Source organism: Scyliorhinus torazame, chromosome 7 (genome assembly GCF_047496885.1).
Source record: "Scyliorhinus torazame isolate Kashiwa2021f chromosome 7, sScyTor2.1, whole genome shotgun sequence".
Lineage (NCBI taxonomy): Eukaryota > Metazoa > Chordata > Chondrichthyes > Carcharhiniformes > Scyliorhinidae > Scyliorhinus > Scyliorhinus torazame.
This window is the reverse complement of record NC_092713.1, coordinates 113,245,922-113,269,268: the sequence shown is the minus strand read 5'-3', so window position 1 is coordinate 113,269,268 and position 23,347 is coordinate 113,245,922. Positions and strand designations below refer to the sequence as shown.

The 23,347-nt window shown below is 49.1% G+C and overlaps 1 protein-coding gene across 2 annotated transcripts in view; it reads left to right on the top strand.

Annotated features, from left to right (window-relative positions):
• LOC140426469 (podocin-like) overlaps positions 1 to 23,347 on the top strand; it is a 96,231-nt gene that overhangs the window by 32,145 nt on the left and 40,739 nt on the right. The window contains exons 4-5 of one of the 2 annotated variants that reach the window (XM_072511282.1): positions 1,037 to 1,119; positions 7,816 to 8,019. In XM_072511282.1, the coding sequence (XP_072367383.1) occupies positions 1,037 to 1,119; positions 7,816 to 8,019 (287 nt within the window). The remainder of the gene's footprint in view (positions 1 to 1,036; positions 1,120 to 7,815; positions 8,020 to 23,347) is intronic. The other variant, XM_072511283.1, reaches the window with a different exon arrangement.

Here is a 23,347-nt window from a genome sequence, read left to right as displayed (position 1 = left end):
CCGCGATTGGGGGCCACTGATCAGTGGGCCATCGCGATCCGGGAGCGACCTATCTTCCTCCGCGGGGGCCCGCTGTGTGGCTCCGCCATGTCGGCGGTGCCTGCGCCTAGGTGGGCCGCCGCGCACATGCGCGGGACCGCTTGCGGCCGCCGTATGCATGCGCGGCCACACGGTCTGTCCAACAGGGACCTGCCGGCAGCCAGAGTGCGGGACGCACGCCGGAGGCCTGCTAGCCCCCTGAAGAACGGGGAATCACCCCGGACTTTCGAGGAAAACGTCCGGAGTTATTCTCGTCAGTATTCAGGTGGGAACTTAGTCCCCCAAAGGGAGAATCCCACCTCTAGACTTTGGGAATATTATTTAAAATGGACTTTGATTTAGTAGGATTTAGCAAAGACTAATGCCGTTGGACAATCAATAGCTGCTCCTATTCTAGGGCAGAGTGTTCCAAAATTCAGGAAACTGAGGGATGTCCAACAAGAAGAAAGTTGTTTCTCAATGACTGACACTCAGTTGGGGATAAGGATTGATTTACTGCTCCCATACTCCCATCATGTGATTGCACTTGAAGGGAATATCGGTTGGATACTGGTTAAATCAACATATCTTCAACCCACACCTCCTTTGAAGGTGATATATACTAGGGTTAGGGTTCGGGTTAGGGGTGTGTGGTCAGTGTCTTTGTGGGTTTCCTCCGGGTGCTTCGGTTTCCTCCCACAGTCCAAAAGATGGCCAATCCACTTAACCTGCACATGCTAAAATTGCCCCTTAGGGTTGAGTCGCAGGAATAGGGCAGGGTTTGGGCCTGGGAGGGCAGGATTTAGGCCAGGGTAGGGTATTCTTGCAAAGGGTCGGCTCAGAGTCGATGGGCCAAATGGTCTCATTCTGCACTGTAGGGATTCTATGAAATTTATTCTAAGGTGTCTTAGCAATAGGATTCAGGTTTCTCTTAAAGTAGTTGGAAAATGTTGCACTACCAATACAAGAGATTAATGAGATTATTATATAAGTGGTCATTCATTGGTTCTCCTTATAGGTCTCTTCTTCTTCATGCCATGTCTGGACACTTACCACAAAGTAGATCTACGTATCAAAACATTGGAGATCCCATTTCATGAAGTAAGTATTGAAGAAAAACGCATGTTAAAAATTTGCTGAACAAAGTACAGACCCCAGGTGATACATGGAGCCAAGTTATCAATTTCTTTACCTATTTCTTTAGCACCATCTGGGACAAACTGCCAGTGGAGGTGGTTCAACATCAAAATTAAGAAGTTTCAAAAAGTAAATGGACAAATTCCTGTTGTCTGATGGAATAGCGGTTATTATATTCTGTAAATGATACTGACCTGTTGCAGGGTAACAGTAGGAAAGGCCAAATGGACCAGTAGTTATTTTCTTATCTACCATGTTATAATGCACATCTACTTCTTAAGGAAAATTGCAACATGATAACTGCAATATAAGAATGCTGGTGCAATTAAACAAATTATTGTATTTAATCAGATTTTCCTGACAAGGTAACATCTATTTACAAAAGAGCATGAAATTTCCACTTGCATTCACCCAATTTCACATTAAAGTTCACACACTTTATACAATGAAAGTATTTCTGGAAGAAAATGAAGCACCATGCGGAAGAAGGTGAGAGCCGCATTAAAGTCTTAACAGTTTTCTGTTAACAACTCCCTTGAGCTTACAATAAGTACTCTTCAGGGTACAGTGTCGCTGGTAATTCCTGTTCCCGACAATTCAGAATAACCTTTCACTGACCAGCATCAAATTAAATCATAGCATAATCTGGAAATCATGACATAGATGCATGAGCACATGTATGGTGATCTGACACATGCTGTCATGTGCTTTTCTCGTTTAAATGTTCTTCAGGCTTAGTTCTACACTTGTGTTATTTTTCAAATTAGTGTCTGTAGATTTGTCTTTTCCCATCACATGATACTTGGCAGATTTTTTGAATTGTGCACATCTATCAGATTGGTCATTGCTGGAAGAGTTCCCAGCTCCCCAAATACAGTTTCCAATTCCCTGTTGTCCCCGGTCAGTGATGTTTCTTTGCGCTTCTCGCTATCACATCACAGAGACATGCACAATTGCTGTGAGCGTTCAGTCTGCCACAGAAAGCTGATGATATCAGCATTACTTCAGCCTCTAAGTTAGAGACAGTTGCACTGCAGGGAAATTGAACACAGGCGAAGGAACTGCATCTCCAGAAAAGGAGAACTGTATGCAGTCGACGAGGCATATGTTGGTCATTGTGTGAAACAACATGAGTTAGCTAAACAGCAGGCATTTCGAAACAACTTGAGGCTTGCTGAAAACTTCCCTTCATAAATCAATTTTCATTCTTTTGGAAAATTTAGCAATTATTAGATATACAGCTGTAATAGCAGTTGTTCAACAGAAACATGACTTTGGAAAAAGCTTAGGAAAACCTTTTCAATTACATTGAGAAAAAAAGAAAAATCCACAATAAAAACAGAAAGTATTGCAAATGCCCACAGGTGATTCAATCAGCATCTGTATGAGCAGTCAGCAGAGGCAGACGTACAATGAAACATACAGCGTTACACTGTGAGGCTCTAGCCAATGGGGGGCCCCCATACTGAGAGGTGCCCCCAAAAGTTCATCTCTTCTGCGAAGCCTTCAGCAAAGTGAGAAAGAGTTACAGCCAACAGCCAATGAGGGGAGCTGAGGGAAGACTCTCACCTTCCAGGCCAGGGCTGAGGAGGGCAATCAGCCAAAAAGAACAGAGGCCATTAGAGCAGTCAGGTTGGATGGTGGGCCTGTTGGGTTGGTTCGGGATGGGAGTCGGGTCAGGGGGTAATCAGCTGTTCGGTGACGGGGGGTAATCTGGTTAGTGGGGAAGGTCAGGTCAGGAGGGTCAGTGTGAGTGATTGGGGTGCCAGTTCTGTAGTTAGATAAGTTACACTAGGTTTTAATCTGTCTAGCATTTCCTGCGTAATGTTTTGGGAAAGTACATTGAAACTTCAAAGACTCTGACTCGAGCTCAGTTGAGGGTTCCAAGAGCAGAAGTGCCCATCAGAATTTCAAACTTCTTGAGCAATTCCCACATCGGTCAGAGTGTCAGGTCTTTTACAACCTCCCAATGTGTATTTCAGTCTCGTGCCTGGTCTCGGACAATCTGTAGAATGGAAGATTAGGGCCTTGATTTTTGAACAGTGCCCCCTAGTTCTAGATTTCTTCATGACGTGAAACATTCTTTCAGTATCAACGTTATCAAGCCTCCTTAGAATCTTATGGGCGCAATCCACCCGAATGGGGACAGTGGCCCGTAGAGTGCACGCTTAGCCGGGTGTTTCCTGGCACTTGGAGTGCCAAGAAACATCCTGTCATCTCACGCTCATTGGGGTACATTAGTGTGGAATGCACAGCTGAGGTCACACTTAGCCCCATTTTCTGCACTGAAGAGCTCCACTCGCCAGGACTCCTCAGTGCAGCGAGAGATGGGGAGGCGATTTTTAAATGGCATCCTGATCTCTCAAGGCCCCAACGTGACCCCTGAACCCCCCCAAGACCTAACTCACTATAAGGGGGTCACCATGACCCCCCTCAGGGCACCCCTGGCCCGATCCCCACCATGCAAAAATGACAGCTTGGCACTTTGGCAGAGCCAGCCTGGCACCCTGACAGTGTCACCTGGACACCTTGACAATGCCAGATGGGCACCCTGGTGGCACTGCCAGGGTGGCAGTGCCACCAGGGTGCCACCCTGCCCAGAGGACATGCACCTTGCTGCCTCTGATCCCTGGGAGACCCCCATGAATGGTGTTCCACCTGTTACCCATTTGTGGAGACCAGCACTGAACGGCATTCACCTGAGGTCTCCAATGCAAGGGAGCTTTGGTTAGATCTCGGGAATACATACTAGAGTGAGACTAGCTATCTCACTCTAATATGCAGATTTGCCAGAAAGTGATCCTGCCCACAATGGGCAGGATTCACATCATGACGTCCCGGGAGATTGCGTTAGATCTCACAAAGCGTGGCGAGCCGGGTAGATCCCTGAAGAGTGATCTTCCGGCATCTACCGGCCGCACCATGCTGCTTTCCGAGTACAACAGGGTTGGTAGATCTCACCCTATATGTTTCAACATGATAACTTCACATTCTTCTAAACTCCAATGAGTAGGCCTAGCTGCTCAACCTTTTCTCAGAAGGCAACCCTTTCATCCTCGAAATCAGCCTAGTGAACCTTCTCTGAACTACTTCCAATACAAGTATATCCCTCTGAACTAAGGAAACCAAAACAGCACACAGTACTCTAGTTGTGCCCTCAGTACTACCCTGTCTAGTTGTAGCAGTTCCCTATTTTGTACTTCATCCACTTTGCAATAAAGGCCAACATTCCATTTGCATTCTGTCAGCGGCTAAGACCTCACACTCTATATGTATATGAAATAAATAGAAATCCTCATGGTTATCTTTTAAAATTTTAAAAACGGGTCAAAGACTTTACAATGACTGAAGTTATATCTGGTTGTGGCTTTCACACAAACAGAACTTTCTGGCAGTTTCAGAGAAGTTGACACCTCATTATCCCTGAAGATATGCTAACGACCCTGCAGAGGACAAATTCAAGGGAATTATACAAATGGCATCTACATTTAATAAATCAGGTCTGGTCACCGGAGCCAAGTCATCTGCTAGGACAAAGGACCCTCTCCTTTCAAATTGTTAATTGGTTGGAACATTAACAATCTCAGGAGGTTGGACAAAGGAATATATATCCTTTGTCAAAGCCCAAGTGGAGAGGTGAGAATCATCTGACATGACCCCCTAGCTGGGAGAGCCAGTTATACTGTCTTGCTCTACTGCCACTCCGCCTGCCATCTTTCCATCTACCAAGCATCAGCTCGGAAAAAAGGTTCTGTCCAGGCTTGAATGCCTGGCCTCAATTACACTGTTTCTACTGGAACTCCGGAACTTCTCTACTATCACCTACAAAACTAATACATCTCTGTGTGCTTATCGCATCATGGAAATCATCCCTATTGGAAAATTAAATGGCATCAGTTTTCAGATTGCCAACCTCTTTGAAGGAATACACCATTGGACTTTGATTCTGGACTCACATGAAACAATAAGTCTTTACTCTTTGGTCATTGCCTTGTAACTCTTTCTTTCTCCATCTCCCTCCTTTATTGTGTGAGTGAAAATGGGTTATGTTGTGATTCCTCTCATGCATGTGTATGAATAAACTAACCCACTGAGTTTACCCCATTTTGTGTTGATGTGAGGTTATTAATAGAAATTGGATCTCACCAAAACCAAGGAATTGGGACTCATGTCCTTGTTTATAAAGGGAGAAATCAAAAATCACACCTTTCTGGTGAGACGAGAAATCAGGGCTGTTTAAATTAAACTCCCGCCTGTCCATAACACTTCCTAATTACTTACAGTGCCTGCATGCTAACATTTTGTGATTCATGTGAAGGACACCCAGATCCTTCTGTACTGCAGCATTCTCCAGTCCCTCCTTTTAATAATACTCTGCTACTTTATCCTTCTGCCAAAGTGGACAACCTCACATTGTCTCACATTATGCTTCATCTACCAAATTGTTTGTCCACTTAACCTATCAAAATCCATTTGCAGATTCTGTACCCTCTCAACTTTCTTTCCGACCTATTTGCATATCAGCCGAAAACTTGGTTATACTAGTCAGTCCCTTTATCCGAGTCAGTAATACAGATCATAAATAGATGAATCCTCACCACTGATTATTGTGGCACTCCACTGGTTACAGATTGTCATCCTAAAAATAATTAATTAATCTCAACAGTTTCCCGTTTGTCAGCCAATGTCTTTGCGAATGTATCAACCCCAACACCATGAGCTCTTTTACAACAACCTCTTATAAGGCATCTATTGAATGTCTTTTGGAAATCTACCCCTTCATCTGCCTGCTTGTTACATCTTCTATTAAACTCGATTAAATTTTACAAACCTGGGGCGTCATTCTCCGCCGGCGGGAGTCTCCGTTTTGCCGGCACCGGGGGGTTTCCCGACGGCGTGGGGCTGCCCCACAATGGGAAACCCCATTGACCGGCCGGTGTTACGGAGACTCCCGCCGGCCGGTCGGCGCAGAAATGTGGCGGGGCGGGTAGGAGAATTTCTCCCATGATTTCCTTTTCATTATATCATGTTGACTATATTATGATTTTCTAAAAACTCTGCCACTATCTCCTGAATAATGGATTTTCCATTTTCCCAATGACCCATGTTAGACTGACTGGCCTACAGGTTCCTGCTTTTTGGCCCCCTCCATCCTTGATTAGGGTCATTGCATTTGCAGTTTTCCAATCCGCTGGGATCTTCCCAGAAGTTAGAGAATTTTGAAAGATTACAAGCAATGCATCCACAATTGCTACAACCATTTCATTTAAGACATTAGGTTGCAGGCCATCAGGTCCAGGGGACTTATCAGTATAGTACCGTTAGTTTTCCTAATACTTTTTTTCTAGTGATTGTAATTGTTTTAATAGCTCCCTCTCTTTTGCCCCCTCTATTTCTACTATCCTTGGGATACTTTTTGTGTGTTCTACTGTGAAGATAGGGCAGCACGGTAGCACCATACTTAGCACAGTTGCTTCACACCTCCGGGGTCCCAGGTTCGATTCCCTGCTTGGGTCACTGTCCATGCGGAGTCTGCACATTCTCCCCGTGTCTGCGTGGGTTCCCTCCGGGTGCTCCGGTTTCCTCCCACAGTCCAAAGATGTGCAGGTTAGGTGGATTGGCCATTCTAAATTGTCCTTAGTGCCCAAAAAGGTTAGGTGAGATTACGGGGATAGGGTGGAGGCATGGGGCTTAAGTGGGGAGCTCTTTCCAAGGGCCAGTGTAGACTCAATGGGCCGAATGGCCTCCTTCTGCACTGTAAATTCTATGATTCTATAAGATCGACACAAAATATTTGTTCAAAGTCTTTGTTGTTTCCCATTATTAATTCCCGAGTCTCTTCTTTTAAGGTACCAACACTCAGTTAACTACTCTTTTCCTTTTGATATTCTTGCTAGTTTTCTCTCATATTTAAATTTCCTTTTTTTATAAACATCCTTTGTTGATTTCTAAAATTTTCAAAATCTTTTGGGCTACCACTAATCTTTGCCGCATTGCACATCTTTTTTCAATTTGATATCATCCGTAATTTCCACAGTTAGCCATGGATGGTCCATCCTTCCCGCAGAGTCTTTCTCATTGAAATGTAACTTTGTTGAAAATGATGAAATATCCCCTTCAGTGCTTGCCATTGTTTCTCTACCTTCTTACCTTTTAACTTATTTTTATAGGCCACTTTAGCCAAATCTGTCTTCATACCTTGTAATTACCTGTATTTAAGTTTAAAATCCACATTTCTCACTCTAAAACTGATTGCGAAATTCTATCAAGGCCTAAATTTCTCGGATGGTGCAGTCTCCCTTCTCGCTATCTGAAAAATCTACCAGTGACTTCTTTCATTTGCTATTTCTCATCTACCTACTCAAACTGATGTCACATTATGATCCTCTGAAGCAAGATCACTGTATTGATCCTTTACTAACAGAGCTACCCCTCCTCCTTTTCCTTTCTTTGTCTCCTTCAAATATGTCAAATACTTTTGAACATTGTGGTCTCAGTCCATGGTCAATCTGTAATCTCTGTAATGGCTTTGATATCACATTCAATTACTTCTATAGAGATGTTAATATTGAGCAGGATTTGAATGGTTCCAGCTAATATTTAGTTTCCATTGAAAGAGAAAGAGTTGTAACTCTCAAGGTGCTGCCATTTATTTTGCAGATTATATCCAAAGACATGGTGACTACTCAGGTGAATGCCATCTGCTATTATCGAGTAGAGAATGCCTCCCTCTCATTAACAAGTGTCGGTAACTCTTCTGTCGCAGTATCACTGCTGGTGCAAACTATTGTTAAACGGAGCTTAGCACGTCGGAAATTCAATGAAATTCTCTTGGAAAGGAAAAGCATTGGTGATGAAATCAAGGTATACAAAATTGAAGATGCTACATTTCCTCTCGTCTTCAATACTTTCTCAAAAATGCACCTTTATGTTTTTTGCCCATTGCCCCCCATCTAACTTTCCTTTCCTCTCCTGAATATTTTGTCACTAGCCATCTAGAAGTTCACCTCATTTAAAATGTGAAAATGAAATGAAATGAAAATCGCTTATTGTCACAAGTAGGCTTCAATGAAGTTACTGTGAAAAGCTCCTAGTCGCCACATTCCGGCGCCTGTTCGGGGAGGCTGTTACGGGAATTGAACCGTGCTGCTGGCCTGCCTGGGTCTGCATTCAAAGCCAGCGATTTAGCCCTGTGCTAAACAGCCCCGGTTATGTTTGAATTCCTTGTTTCCATCCTATCCACAGCATCAACACAAAAAACACAACTGGGATCCTTTGTCACTGTTGCATCTTATCTATCCTTGTCCTGTTGATGCTCTCAGTTGGGTTCGATACAGTTGAACATGTCATTCAAATCCACTATTTTTCTGCATTATCTACCTTCAAGAAACTATCTTTGCTTGCTCCTGCTTTTCTGAAACAGTAATCTCAGAAATACCTTTTAATTCCATCCTTACACCACTTATTTTCCTCATGTTACAACAACATCTGTAGGGGCTGAATATTACAGCCCGCTACCTTTTTGGCGAGGAGTGGAGTAAGCACATAAAATATGTTGGGTGGCAACCCATCACCTTCCCACCCATCTCCAATCAGGTTTCCATAACACAGGAGTGATTCAGGCACCCCCTAGCCTGCCTACTCTTAGATCTGGTGACAACTATTGATGGTCTTAAGTGACTAATCATTGTCCACTTAAGGCCCTCCATTGCATTAAATGCTGTGCAGTATGGGTAGGCGAGAGTGGGACAGCTGTTTTTTTGAACAACTTTGTAGAAAAAGTGAGAAGGAAGGGGGGCATATCATTCAGAGTTCCCTGTGCACATGGGGGTACCCTCCAAGATTGGACCCTTAATTTGTGCCTCCTTCCTGACCTCCAAAAACCAACCACCCTGTGGTGAACCTATGCTATTACAATTCACCACTGTACTGTGTTGAATTATGTTGATGCCCTTGTGGGCTCCGCCTGTGGCTCCGCCCCCTCAGGGGTGGTATATAAACCTGTAAGCCTGTAGGCGGCACTCAGTACAGAGCAGTCGCAGGCAGGCACAGATCTAGCGTATTAAAACCACTATTCACTTCTACTCTTCGTCGCGTGTGAATTGATGGTCACATCAATTTAATACGCTACGATATCACAATGGAAGCCACCCTCAAACCTGACCGATATCTTAGCGTATTAAATTGATGCAACCATCAATTCACACGAGATGAAAAGTAGAAGTGAACAGTGCCTGCCTGCGACTGCTCTGTACTCAGTGCCGCCTATAGGCTTACAGGTTTATATACCACCCCTGAGGGGGTGGAGCCACAGGCGGAGCCCACAAGGGCATCAACATAATACAACACAGTACAGTGGTGAATTGTAATAGCATACGTTCACCACATTCACCCCCTATTAAAAAATTGAAGTCCAGCGGAGGTGAAGTGGGCTCACAGTTCGAGTCTGTCCAGCGCCTTGATCGTTCTCCATGATCGCCTCAGCTCCGGCTTCACTGCGGGCACGGGTGTTGAACTCGTCGCTGGGGGCACGGGTGTTGGGCTTGTTGACTCCGGGAGTGTGTCGTCTGGAGCTTCATAACTGTAGGTCGGCGATGGGGGGAGGGGGGTGTAGCCCATGTAGGGGCGGGGGCGGTGACCGCTGTAGGGTGGGGGTGGTGGGGGGGTAGGTGGTGGTCGCAGGGGAACCAGCGGTGCCAGATCCCGCAGGGAGACTGTATCTTGTCGGCTGTCGTGGTGTGCCACGTAGGCATACTGAGGGTTGGGGTGAAGGAGCTGGACCCTCTCGACCAGGGGGTGGGACTTATGGCTCCTCACGTGCTTTCGGAGGATGACAGGCCCCGGTGTTGTCAGCCAGGACGGAAGCGAGACCCCGGAGGTGGATTTCCTGGGGAAGACAAATAGGCGGTCATGAGGAGTCTCGTTCTTGGCTGTGCAGAGGAGCAACCTAATGGAGTGGAGCGCGTCGGGGAGGACCTCCTGCCAGCGGGAAACCGGGAGACTTCTAGACCATAGGGCCAGAAGGACAGTCTTCCATACCGTCGCGTTCTCCCTCTCCACCTGTCCGTTTCCCCGGGAGTTGTAGCTGGTAGTCCTGCTCGAGGCAATGCCCTTACCGAGCAGGTGCTGACGCAGCTCATCGCTCATAAACGAGGAGCCCCGGTCACTGTGGACGGAAGTGGGGAAACCGAACAGGGTGAAGATGCTGTTCAGGGCCTTAATGACAGTGGCCGCGGTCATGTCGGGGCATGGGATGCCAAAGGGGAAACGGGAGTACTCGTCAACGACGTTAAGAAAATACGCGTTGCGGTCAGTGGAGGGGAGGGGCCCTTTGAAACCTTTGCTGAGGTGCTCAAAGGGGCGGGATGCCTTCACCAGGTGGGCCTTGTCTGGCCGATAGAAGTGCGGCTTGCACCTCACGCAGACTTGGCAGTCCCTGGTCATGGTCCTGACCTCCTCGGTGGAGTAGGGCAGGTTGTGGGCCTTGATGAAGTGGAGAAGCCGGGTGACCCCCGGGTGACAGAGGTCATTGTGGATGGCCCAGAGTCGGTCATCTTGCGCGCTGGCGCATGTGCCGCGGGACAGGGCATCTGGGGGCTCGATGTGCTTCCCCGGACAATACACAATATTGTAATTATAGGTGGAGAGTTTGATTCTCCACCTCAAGATTTTATCATTCTTGATCTTGCCCCGCTGAACATAAAGGCCACTGACCGTTGGCCGGTGACGAGGGTGAACCTCCTACCGGCCAGGTAGTGCCTCCAATGCTGCACAGCTTCCACAATGGCTTGAGCTTCCTTTTCGACCGAGGAGTGTCGAATCTTGGAGGCGTTGAGGGTACGGGAAAAAAAGGCCACGGGCCTGCCTGCCTGTTGCTCTCCACCTGGAAGGGGATGGACACGTCCACCGCGTGCATCGCGGCCGTGGTAATGCCTGCCTTTATGCGGATGAAGGCCAGGCGGGCCTCAGTCGTCTGGGGGAAGATGGTGACTTTGACAAGTGGGCGGGCTTTGTCCGCATAGTTGGGGACCCACTGGGCATAATGTGAAAAGAACCTGAGGCATCTTTTCAGGGCCTTGGGGCAGTTGGGGAAGGGGGTGTTGCAGGAGGGGGCGCATACGGTCGGGGTCGGGCCCTAAACTCCGTTTTCCACGACATAGCCGAGGATGGCTAGTCGGGCTGAGTGGAAAACGCATTTCTCCTTGTTGTAGGTGAGATTGAGGGCTTGGGCGGCTTGGAGGAACTTCTGAAGGTTAGCGTCGTGGTCCTGCTGATCATGGCCGCAGAAAGTGAAGTTATCCAAATACGGGAACGTGGCCCGCAGCCCGTACTGGTCCACCATTCGGTTCATCGTTCTTTGGAAGACCGAGACCCCGTTGGTGACGCCGAAGGGGACTCTGAGGAAGTGGAAGTAGTGGCTGTCTGCCTCAAAGGCCGTGTAGTGGCGGTCATCCGGGCGGATTGGAAGCTGGTAGTATGCGGACTTCAGATCTACCGTGGAGAAAACCTGGTAGTGTGCAATCTGATTCACCATGCCCGCTATACAGGGAAGGGGGTACGCATCGAGTTGCGTGTACCGATTTATGGTTTGGCTGTAGTCTACAACCATCCGGTTCTTTTCCCCGATCCTGACAACCACCACTTGTGCTCTCCAGGAGCTATTACTGGCCTCGATGATCCCCTCCCTCAAGAGTCGCTGGGCCTCTGATTTGATGAAAGTCCTGTCCTGGGCACTGTACCGCCTGCTCCTGGTGGCGACAGGTTTACAGTCGGCGTTGAGGTTCGTGAAGAACGGGGGAGGGGCGACCTTAAGGGTCGCGAGGCTACATACGGTGAGAGGGGTGATGCATGATCAATTGCACAAAGACTAAAGTTGGGTACAACTGTGGCTTTATTACAGTCAGATGCGTGGCCTCCTGCTGCAGCTGGCAAAATGGCAGGGCACTGGAGGTCATGCATATTTATACAGTTCTCCGTGGGCGGAGCCAGCCGGCAGGAGCTACCGGCGAACCTGTAGTGCAGTCCTATCTTACATCTCCTATTACAGTGGTTCACCACATTCACCCCTGTTAAAATGAGTCCGGCGGGGGTAACATGAAACTATATACAATTAGTGCAATTATGTACAGTGGTAGGGAAAGTCCATGTTGACGGTCCGGAGTCCGTCAAAGGTTCAGCCGGTCCGGTACTTTGGTGCTTCGTTGGGAGCGGCGTAACGGAGGCGGCGAATTCGGTGCTGGAGGTGGTGGAGGTGGCACCGATGGCGGTGCTGGCGATGCTGATGCTGGCCAGTCATCGGGGAACTCTGGGAGCGTGCCAAAGTCCTCTTCCTCCTCTTGTGCGGAAAAGGGGAGGGGGAGTGGTCTGGTGGGGTCAATATTGGCGGCGCGGTGGGAGGTGGGGGGGTGCGCACTGGTGGGTGGGTGTGTTGGGGTGGAACTTGACGGTGCCAGGTCCCTGAGTGAGACAGTATCTTGGCGGCCGTCGGGGAACTCAACGTAGGCATGTTGAGGATTGGCGTGGAGCAGGTGAACCCTATCCACCAAGGGTCCGCCTTGTGGAGTCGGACATGCCTACGGAGAAGGACCGGTCCTGGAGCAGCGAGCCAAGTCGGGAGCGACACCCAGGATGTGGACTTCCTGGGGAAGGTAAAAACACGTTCATGGGGTGTGTTATTAGTGGCGGTGCACAATAGTGACCGGATGGAGTGTAGAGCGTCAGGGAGGACCTCCTGCCAGCGAGAGGCTGGGAGGTTCCTGGACCATTGGGCCAGCTAGACGACCCTCCAAACCCTCCCATTCTTCCCTTCTACTTGCCCGTTTCCCCGGGGGTTGTAGCTGGTCGTCCTGCTGGAGGCTATACCCCTGCTGAGCAGGAACTGACGCAGCTCATCGCTCATGAATGAGGATCTCCTGTCACTGTGGATGTAGGCGGGGAAACCGAACAGGGCGAAAATGGTGCTGAGGGCCTTGATGACGGTGGCAGATGTCATATCGGGGCATGGGATGGCGAAGGGGAATCTGGAGTACTCATCGACCACACTGAGAATGTACGTGTTACGGTCGGTGGAGGGAAGGGGCCCTTTGAAATCCACGCTGAGGCGTTCAAAGGGGTGGGAAGCCTTCACCAAGCGCGCACGGTCTGGCCGGTAAAAGTGCGGCTTGCACTCCGCACAGACCTGCAGTCCCTGGTGACTGTCCTTACTTCCTCAATGGAGTAGAGCAGATTGCGAGCTTTGACCAGATGGTACAATCGAGTGACCCCCGGGTGACAAAGGCTGTCGTCTCGGGCCCGGAGTTGGTCCACTTGTGCGCTGGCACATGTACCTCGGGAGAGGGCGTCTGGGGACTCGTTGAGTTTACCGGGGCAACACAAGATCTCGTAATTATAGGGGGAGAGCTCGATTCTCCACCGCAAGATTTTATCATTTTTGATCTTGCCCCGCTGTGTGTTATTGAACATGAAGGCTACCGACCGTTGGTCCGTAAGGAGAGTGAATCTCTTACTGGCCTGGTAATGCCTCCAATGCCACACAGCTTCAACGATAGCTTGGGCCCCCTTTTCGACGGATGAGTGTCGATTTTCAGAGGCATGAAGGGTGCGGGAAAAGAATGCCACGGGTCTGCCTGCCTGGTTTACAGTGGCGGCAAGGGCAATGTCTGAAGCGTCGCTTTCTACTTGGAAAAGCAGTGACTCGTCCACTGCGCGCATCCCAGCCTTGGTGATGTCTACTCTGATGCGGGCGAAGGCGTGTTCTGCCTCGGCCGCGAGGGGGAATTGGGTGGACTGAATGAGTGGGCGAGCCTTGTCCGCATAGTTTGGGACCCACTGAGCGTAGTAGGAAAATAACCCCAGGCAGCGTTTGAGGGGGCAGTGGGGGAGGGGAAGTTCCATGAAGGGGCGCATGCAGTCGGGGTCGGGCCCGAGAAGTCCGTTTTGGACTATATAGCCGAGAATGGCTAACCGGGTCGTGCTAAACACACACTTCTCTTTGTTGTAGGTCAGGTTGAGAAGAGTGGCAGTGCAGAGGAATTTATCGAGGTTGGCATCGTGGTCTTGCTGGTCATGGCCGCAGATGGTGGGTGACATTATCTAAGTACGGAAAGGTGGCCCGCAAACCGTACTGGTTGACCATTCGGTCCATCTCTCTTTGGAAGACCGAGACCCCACTTGTGACACCGAAAGGGACCCTAAGGAAGTGGTAGAGGCGACCGTCCGCCTTGAAGGCCGTGTATGGCCGGTCCGCCTTACGGATGGGGAGCTGGTGGTAGGCGGATTTCAGGTCAATTGTTGAGAAGACCCGGTACTGCGCAATCTGATGGAGCATATCAGATATGCGTGGGAGGGGGTACGCGTCGAGCTGCGTGTACCGATTGATGGTCTGGCTGTAGTCCACGACCATCCTGTGTTTCTCCCCAGTTTTAACCACTACTACTTGGGCTCTCCAGGGGCTGTTGCTAGCCTCGATAATACCCTCCTTAAGCAGCCGCTGGACTTCGGACCTGATGAAGGTCTTGTCCTGGGTGCTGTACCATCTGCTCCTAGCAGCAACGGGCTTGCAATCCGCAGATCGATTGGCAAAAAGGGAGGGGGGATCGACCTTGAGGGTCGCGAAGCCGCAAACGGTAAGGGAAGGTAAGGGCCTGCCGAATTTGAGGGTGAGGCTCTGGAGGTTGCACTGGAAGTCCAGGCCCAACAGGAGTGCAGCGCAGAGATTAGGAAGGACATAGAGGCGGAAGTTACTAAATTCTATGCCCTGGACCGTGAGGGTGACTGTACAAAAGCCTCGGATCGGGACGGAGTGGGACCGCGAGGGAGCAGCGCCTTACCGTATCTGGGTGAACAAAGCTTTTGGTTCTCCCGGAGTCCAGCAGGCACGAGGTCGCGTGGCCGTTGATTTTAACCGTCGTCGACACGGTGGCCAGGTTGTGCGGGCGTGATTGGTCCAGCGTCATCGAAGCGAGCTGCGGGTAGCCATCGGATGCTTCGGGTGGCGAGCTTGTGCGGTTCCGATGTCGGGATGTCCGGAGACCCTATGGGGGACAAGATGGTGGCGCCCATGGTGCGCACATTGCGGGGTCGGGACAAGATAGCGGCGCCCATGGTGCGCACATTGCGGGGTCGGGACAAGATGGCGGTGCCCATGGGGTGCACGTGGCTGAACGGGGACAAGATGGCGGCTCCCATTGTGCATCTGGCATGGAGGAGGGGGCGATAGCGGGTGCGATCGCAGCGACTGCGCGGGCCTGACACACAGCCACGAAGTGGCCCTTTTTACTGCAGACTTTACAAACTGCAGTGCAGGCCGGGCAGTGTTGGCGGGGGTGCTTGTGCTGACATCAGAAGTAGCAGCGGGGACCCCTGGGGTGCGCGGATCAGCGTGCGGCGCAGGCTTATTGGGAAGGCAGGGCCCCGGCTGAGGAGGTCGTCGGCGGTCCAGGAGGCGTAGGAAGGAGTAGAAGGGTGGGCAGCGCGGCGGGAGGGGTACGATTGTACGTTACTGGATGCAACCGTCATGGAGAGCGCCAAGGTTTTTGTCTCCGCCAGTTCGAGCATGGCCCCTTCCAGTAATCGTTCTCGGATGCGGTCCGACGCAATCCCCGTCACGAAGGCATCGCGCATGAGGAGATTCGCATGTGCGGCGGCTGTAACGGCCTGACAGTCACAGTCCCGGACGAGTGGAATTAGGGCCCAACAGGTAGTTGCGAGCGGGTGGCAAGTACATGCCTGGAGAAGAGCGTGTTCGCCTTCTGCGCGTAGTGTTCCTTAAGGAGTTCCATTGCTTTTGTGTAATTCGTGGCGTCTTGGATCAATGGGAACACGCTGGAGCTCAGTCTGGAGTACAGGACATTTATCTTCTGAGCCTCCGTTGGCGCGGGGTCCGCCGTGTTGATGTAGGCCTCAAAACATGCTAGCCAGTGAGTAAAGTATTTTCTGGCGTCGGGCGAGTGCGGAACCAGCTGCAGGCGATCGGGCTTAATTCGGATATCCATTCTGTGGAAAATCTGACTGTAATAAAATGATGCACGGTCAATTGCACAAAGACTAAAGTTGGGTACAACTGTGGCTTTATTACAGTCAGATGCGTGGCCTCCTGCTGCAGCTGGCGAAATGGCAGGGCACTGGAGGTTATGCATATTTATACAGTTCTCCGAGGGCGGAGCCAGCCGGCAGGAGCTACCGGCGAACCTGTAGTGCAGGTCCTACCTTACATCTCCTATTACAGTGGTTCACCACAAGGGGGTAGGGGCCCGCCGAACTTCAGGGTTAGGCTCCTGAGGTCGCACTGGAAATTCAGTCCTAACAGGAGAGGAGCGCAGAGATGGGGGAGGACATAGAGTTTAAAATTGGTGTACTTGGCGCCCTGTATCACGAGGTTCGTGACACAGTACCCCTGGATTTGCACCGAACGTGATCCGGAAGCGAGGGAGATTGTTTGGGATGCAGGGGAAATCTAGAGAAAGCAACACCTTACCGTGTCTGGATGTATGAAGCTCTCCGTGCCCCCAGAGTCAAACAGACAGGGCGTTTCGTGCCCAATGACCTGGACGGTCATCATCGAGTTCTTGAGGTGCTTGGGCCGTGACTGGTCGAGGGTGACAGCGCCGAACTGCAGGTAGCCGGCGTGGTCGGAGGTAGCGGGGTGGTCCCAAGATGGCAGCCCTCGTCGGTCGCAGGTGTCGGGCGGCATTGAAGGTGGCGGCCAAGATGGCGGCCCCCATGAGTCGCACGTGGTCGGTAGGGTTAAAGATGGCGGCCCCCACGGCTAGCACGAGGCAGATGACGCGTCAGAAGGGGGCGGTACCAGCAGGCACGCAGCCATGCTGCGGGGTCTGTGGGCCTATGAGTCTGTGAGACGGGCCTGCGATTTTGGAACTTTGAGTCGGGCCAAGCAGACTTTGGCAAATGTCCTTTCTTGCCGCAGTCGCTGCAGGTCGCATTCCGAGCCGCGAAGTGCTGCCTGAGGTGCTGGTTCTGACCGCAGAAACAGCAGGGCGGCCCCCCCGGGTTGGGCGGGCAGCCACGCGGCACAGGCCTGGGACACCCTCTGGTCGGGTGACCACGAGGGAATCGCGTGGTCGGAGGGGAAAGCATTTAAGCTCTGGAAAGCTACATCTAAGGAGGTGGACAGTTTTACCGTCTCTTCTAGGTCGAGGGCAGCCTTTTCAAGCAGGCGCTGTCTGACATAGTTGGACCAGACTCCAGCTACATAGGTGTCCCGGATGGCGAGTTCCATGTGCTGCGAGGCCGTGACATCCTTGTAGTTACAGTTTCGAGCGAGTACCCTCAGGTTGCATAGGTATTCCTCCAGCGATTCCCAGGGGTGTTGGCGATGAGTGGTGAGGAGATGCCGTGCGAACACTTCGTTCACTGGAGATTCTTTGGCTCACCCGGGCATGGAGGAGACTCAGCTTCTGGGTCTCGATGATGGCGGGCTATTACAATTCACCACTGTACTGTATTGTATTATGTTGATGCCCTTGTGAGCTCCGCCTGTGGCTCCGCCCCCTCAGGGGTGGTATATAAATCTGTAAGCCTGTAGGCGGCACTCAGTACAGAGCAGTCGCAGGCAGGCACAGATCTAGCGTATTAAGACCACTGTTCACTTCTATCCTTTGTCTCGTGTGAATTGATGGTTGCATCACGCCCCACAACCCCCCAATAGGATGCATGATTCATCCCTGCCCTATAAGCTTGGGACATATATCTCCGATGGCCATGTCTTCTCCACATTGGAGCCTCTCTGTCGTCCCAGCTACACCCAATACTGAATTTTTTCACTGATTAGCTGGCAGTTCTCGAGGAGCAGGACTTCCTCCCACTGAGATTGATGGAAGCCCGATCCTCCGCTTGTTAAACTGTGTAGAGCATGCTATTGTTGCTGAGTGGCCTTTTTAAAAATTGATCAGTTTGAAACTGACTTTCCTTCCACGAGACCCATGGAGTTAACTCTGCGTAAGTCAACAAAAACTATCCTCAACTTCACAAACTTCTCAGTGTTACCAAATTGCTTATCCAAAATCAAGCCATGGATGAGACAAAACTTTTTTAAACTCAACAATATCAAGATTACAGCCATTCTATTCTTCGCCTGCCAACTACTCTGTAACTTCTTCAATTTCATCCTTGTCCTACATCTGCTGACTTGTACTGAATGTGTGCAACCTTGCTATCCTATCTGACCCTGAGCTGTGTTTCAAACTCCATATTCTATCCATCACAAAATTCACCTACTTCCTTCTCCAACATTGTGCACTTCTGCACTTATCTCCCACTCTCACCCCATCACGAATCAAAATCTTACCTGCTTTTCTGTTAATCCCCCCCCATATTTTTTGCTGACCCTCAGACTTGGCTTCAGTAATTGGCCTCCTCACCAGTCTCCAGTGCTCCGTCCAATGCAAACTCCAACTTGTCTAAATTCTGTGGGTCTATTCTATTGAATCCTGCAATTTGTTTCCATTTAGATCTTATCAAATTCCCTTTTGAAAGCCACGATTGAATCTGCCTCTACCAAACCCTCCAGTTCCTTCCAGATCCTAACCAGTGGCTGCATAAAAAACCCTTTCCCTCATGTCAACTTTTGTTCTTTTGTTAATCACCTAAAATCTGTGACCTCTAATTCTTAACCATTCTGTCAATGGAAATAGGTCCCCCTTCTACTCTGTTTAGACCTCTCATGGTTTTGAATGCCTCTAATAAATCATCTCTCAACTTTCTTTTCTCCAAGGAGAACGACCCCAACTTATCCAATCTGTCCACATAACTGAGGTCCCTTATCCCTGGAACCAATCTCATAAACCTCTTCTGCACCCTCCCTAAAGCCTTCACATCCTTACTAAAGTGTGATGCCCGGAGGTAGATATACTACTTCAGCCATGGCTGAACCAGCATTTTAGAAAGATTCATTGTAACTTCCTTGCTTTCATACTGTGCCTCTATTTAGAAACCGCTGAGTCCCATCTGCCTATTTAACCACTTTCTCAACTACCCTACCACCTTGAACAAATCTTGCATATATCCCTCTAGATTCCTCTGCTGCTGTGCACACTTCAGAATAGTCTTTAGTTTAAATTGCCTCTTTGTCTTCCTATCAAAATATATCACTTTACACTTCTCTGCATTAAATTTGATCTGCCAGTTATCTGCCCATTGCAACAGCATGTCTCTATCCTCTCGAAGTCTATCTTCCTCACAGTTCATCATATTTCCAAGTTTTATGTCATCTACAAATTTTGAAATTGTGCCCTGTACAACCAAGTTTGGCCATTAATATGTATGAAGAAAAGCAATGATCCTAATACTGACTTCATGGGAACACCACGTATAGCATCCTCCAGTCTGAAAAGCAACTGCACATCAATACTCCCTGCTTCCTGTCACTCAGTCAACTGCCAATGTCCCTTTCATCCCATGGACTTCAACTCAAATGAATTTAACTCAAAACTATTACCTTCACTAACAAATTAGACTAAAACTCGCCCCCTGCTACTCTCGCTGTGCCATTATCAGTTTACAGTTTAAACAAATTATTGGGCAAAAATATTTGGGGCTGACAGGCTGGTGTAAGTCAAATGAACAACAAACAACATTATCATTGCAATATCTTTCTCACCCATCACTCCATGTGACAGTTTTATGCGCTAACAACAGTTTGAATACCATCACACCATATCTAGAGTATTGATCTTTTCAAAGTTCAAGAGCTAGAAAAGGAAACTGTTGACAAGAAGGAACCACAAAATGCAGCATACAAACTAATATTATCTGTAACTACATCTAGTTCAAGTATAGCTCCCTCCCAACTTCCTCTTTTGATCCTTAAAAACTTTCATCATCACATTTCCTCTCTCATTCCCTTTAACAGTTCCTTTGTTCTATAAGCTTCGAATTATTCCTCCAGGTTACAACATTGTATTTCCTTCCTGCTGTAGAGGCAGTTTGCAGAAAGCCTATGCTTATTGCTCCCCATTTGTCATCCTCCAAATCAGTTTATTACTTAAGAGGTGAACGCATTTGGAAGGCTCTGCTGCCTGATATTGTGGCATATTATGGGGGAGGCGGTGGCGTAGTGATATTGTCACTGGACTAGTAATCCAGACACCTGGGTAATGCTCTGGGGACCCAGGTTCGAATCCCACCAGGGCAGATGGTGAAAGTTTAATTCAATTAAAAATCTGGAATTAAAATTCCAATGATGACCATGAAACCATTGTCGATTTAAACCCATCTGGTTCACTAATGCCCTTTATGGAAGGAAATCTGCCATCCTTACGTGGTCTGTGACATATGGTTGACTCTTAAAAATGCCACGCCGTTAAAGTTCAAGGGCAATTAGAGATGGGCAACAAATGCTGACCACATCTCATATAAAAATATATTAAAAGCAGCTAAAATTAATCAGCGTTATACTGTCATTAATTCAAAGTATAGGATGGCGGGCGGGAGGCGGCCGCACAATGGAGGGCTCCCGTTCGGGACGGCATTTTCGGGGCTTTAAGCCCGGTCCCAGGGTCCACGGAGGCGGCAGAAGCAGGGAGAAGGCACGGAGGAGGCACAGTGAAGACACAGGAGGAAAAAAACCCAAAGAAAAATGTCGAGGGTGAGCAACAAAACGGCCGGAAAAAAAAACAGCTGAAGGTCCGTCGGGGAGTGGAAAGGTCACCGCGGGGTCACCAAGGAAAATGGAGGCTGGAGCACCAGGGAACTGCTTACGGCTGAAGAAATAACTAAGGTGATGGCTACGGAATTTGAAAAGCAGTTGGCGCAGATTGCGAAATGCATGGAGACGGTGAGGAAGGAGATGAGGGAGGTTTTGAGTGTGCTGGTGGAGGAGGCGGTTTCCCCGGTGAGGACGGAGGTGGCGAGCGCAGTGGCGGAGGTGTGAGAGCAAGGGGAGGCGCTGAAGGAAGAGGAGGAGAGGTTATTGCAGCACGGTGATCAACTTGCCTCAATGGGGAAAGAGATGCGGAAGGTGATGGACACTAACAAGGATCTGCGAGGAAAAATGGAAGACCTGGAATACAGATCCAGGCGACAGAATTTGAGGATTGTGGGGCTGCCCGAAGGAGTTGAAGGACCGAAGCCGACTGAGTACTTTGCCGCGATGCTGGCAAAATTATTGGGGGAGGGGGAGGATCCCTCCCGATATGAACTGGATCGGGCTCATCGGTCGTAGAGGCCTATACCAAAGGCGAGTGAGCCGCCAAGGGCAGTGACTCTGTGCTTCCGTAGGTACAGGGTGAAGGAGAAGGCCCTGAGCTGGGCCAAGCAGAAGCGGGTGGTGCAGTGGGCTGGAGCTGGTATACGTGTATACCAGGACTTTACGGTGGAGCTGGCAAGGAGGCGGGCTGCCTTCAACCTGGTGAAGAGGGCACTGTACATTTGCAAGGTGCGGTGCGGCATTGTATATCCAGCGAAGCTGAGGGTGACTTACAAGCTCAGGGACTTTTATTTTGGAAAGGCGGAAGCAGCGGAGGAGTTTGCGAAAGCAGAAGGACTGTGGCAGAACTGAGAAATTGAGGAATGGCCATGTGCCGATGTAACCTCATGACTGTATTTTCTTCTTTTTTGTATCACTGCGCACGGGTGTAGAGATTAAAGGAGCCAAGGTGGTATATATTTGGACAAGGGAAGGGACGGGACTTTCACTCGAAATGAGGGTTCTTTGGGGTGTAGGTGGATATGCGGGGTTTGTGTGCTAAAAGGGGATCTTTGGGCTTTCCTAGGGCCGGGCAAGTGGGAAAGGGACCCGGCGGGGGCCTCCACGCTGGCCGGTTTAAGTCGGCCAGTGAACAGGAGTGAGGTGGGGGGAGGGGCTGTGGCCATCAGAGCCTGGCAGAACAGGGTCCGAGTGGTCTAGCCGGGGTGGAAAGTTGGGGGGAAGGAAGCGAGGTTGGGAGGGGGAGTTTTACAAGAGGCAGTGGACGGGAGGAGCTGGAGACCTGGGGGGGGGGGGGAGCTGTGTAAGATTAAGGGTGACTACGGGTAATCCCTGATTCCTTTTTGTCATTTGTTTATGTAAATATGCGGGTTGAGGTTTGGGGGTTGGTGGGTAGATGGGATCGTTGTTATTATGGGGACTGACATATCTTGCTGATTATTGTTTATTGTTGATGGATGTAAATGTGGGAGAAAATGTGAAAAAGGAGGAGAATTTTTTTAAAAAATGTTTTTTAAATTAATTCAAAGTATAGCATAGAAAGAGAAGCTTCCACAGTTATTGTAGTTGGTCACACCCTGCATCTATCCTATCTGTAATAAATCCATGAGAAGGTGAAAACAGCCACATTTCAGCAATCAAACTGCCATATGACTTGGAAGAGAACACTTCTCCATTTACATTATACGGAGTATATCTCTGTGAATCTCTTATCTCCCCAGTAAGTGAAGAAATTATGTTTTCAGAACTCTGAGCAGATGGTATGTTTTGCTCTGGAGAAATGTCTGGCAGCCAAGCTTTTCTAGGTCGAATTGCAGTCCAAAGCGACAAATCCTGTTGAATTGCAAGGACACAGCTCATGAGTATTTTTTATGACCTGTCTGGGATGCACTGCCTGAAAGAATGGTGGAAGCAGCTCTAATAGTGGCTTTCAAGGGGGAATTGGATGTAGGCTTGGAAAGGAAAACGTTGATGGGTTTGCTTCTGTAAAAAGGATTTTTGACTTATGGGTGTTAAAAGGACAGTCTAAGGATTACTTAGAGTGTTGTATTCTTTGGGGGTTGTATTTGAATTGATGGTTGCTAAGATGTTCACTGTATGTTTTAAAAAGGTTAACTGAGTTCATAGAATAAACATTGTTTTGCTTTAAAAATTACTTTTAAATTTCTGCTGCACCATACCTGTAGAGTGGGCCGTGTGCTCCCCATACCACAATCTAGTAAAAGTCGTGGGTCAGGTGAACTCCATGATACACTTTGGGGTTCTCTAAACCCTGGCCCATAACACTACTGTCAGCTGTTAACTGGGTTGGCAGCAGGTTAGACATTCTCCTCGCAGCTTTGAACTCAGATTTTGCCCAGGCTGATGAAGTGTAACCTCCCACCTACCCCTGTTGATTGCAAAAGCCTTTGCAATCCAAGTAACCTTTACTGCATTATTGTAAGATTTTCTCCTCAGGTCTCAACCCAATTCCTAATGGCTAAGGATCTACAGCACAGAACTGTCCTCACTTATTTCCATTCATGTTAA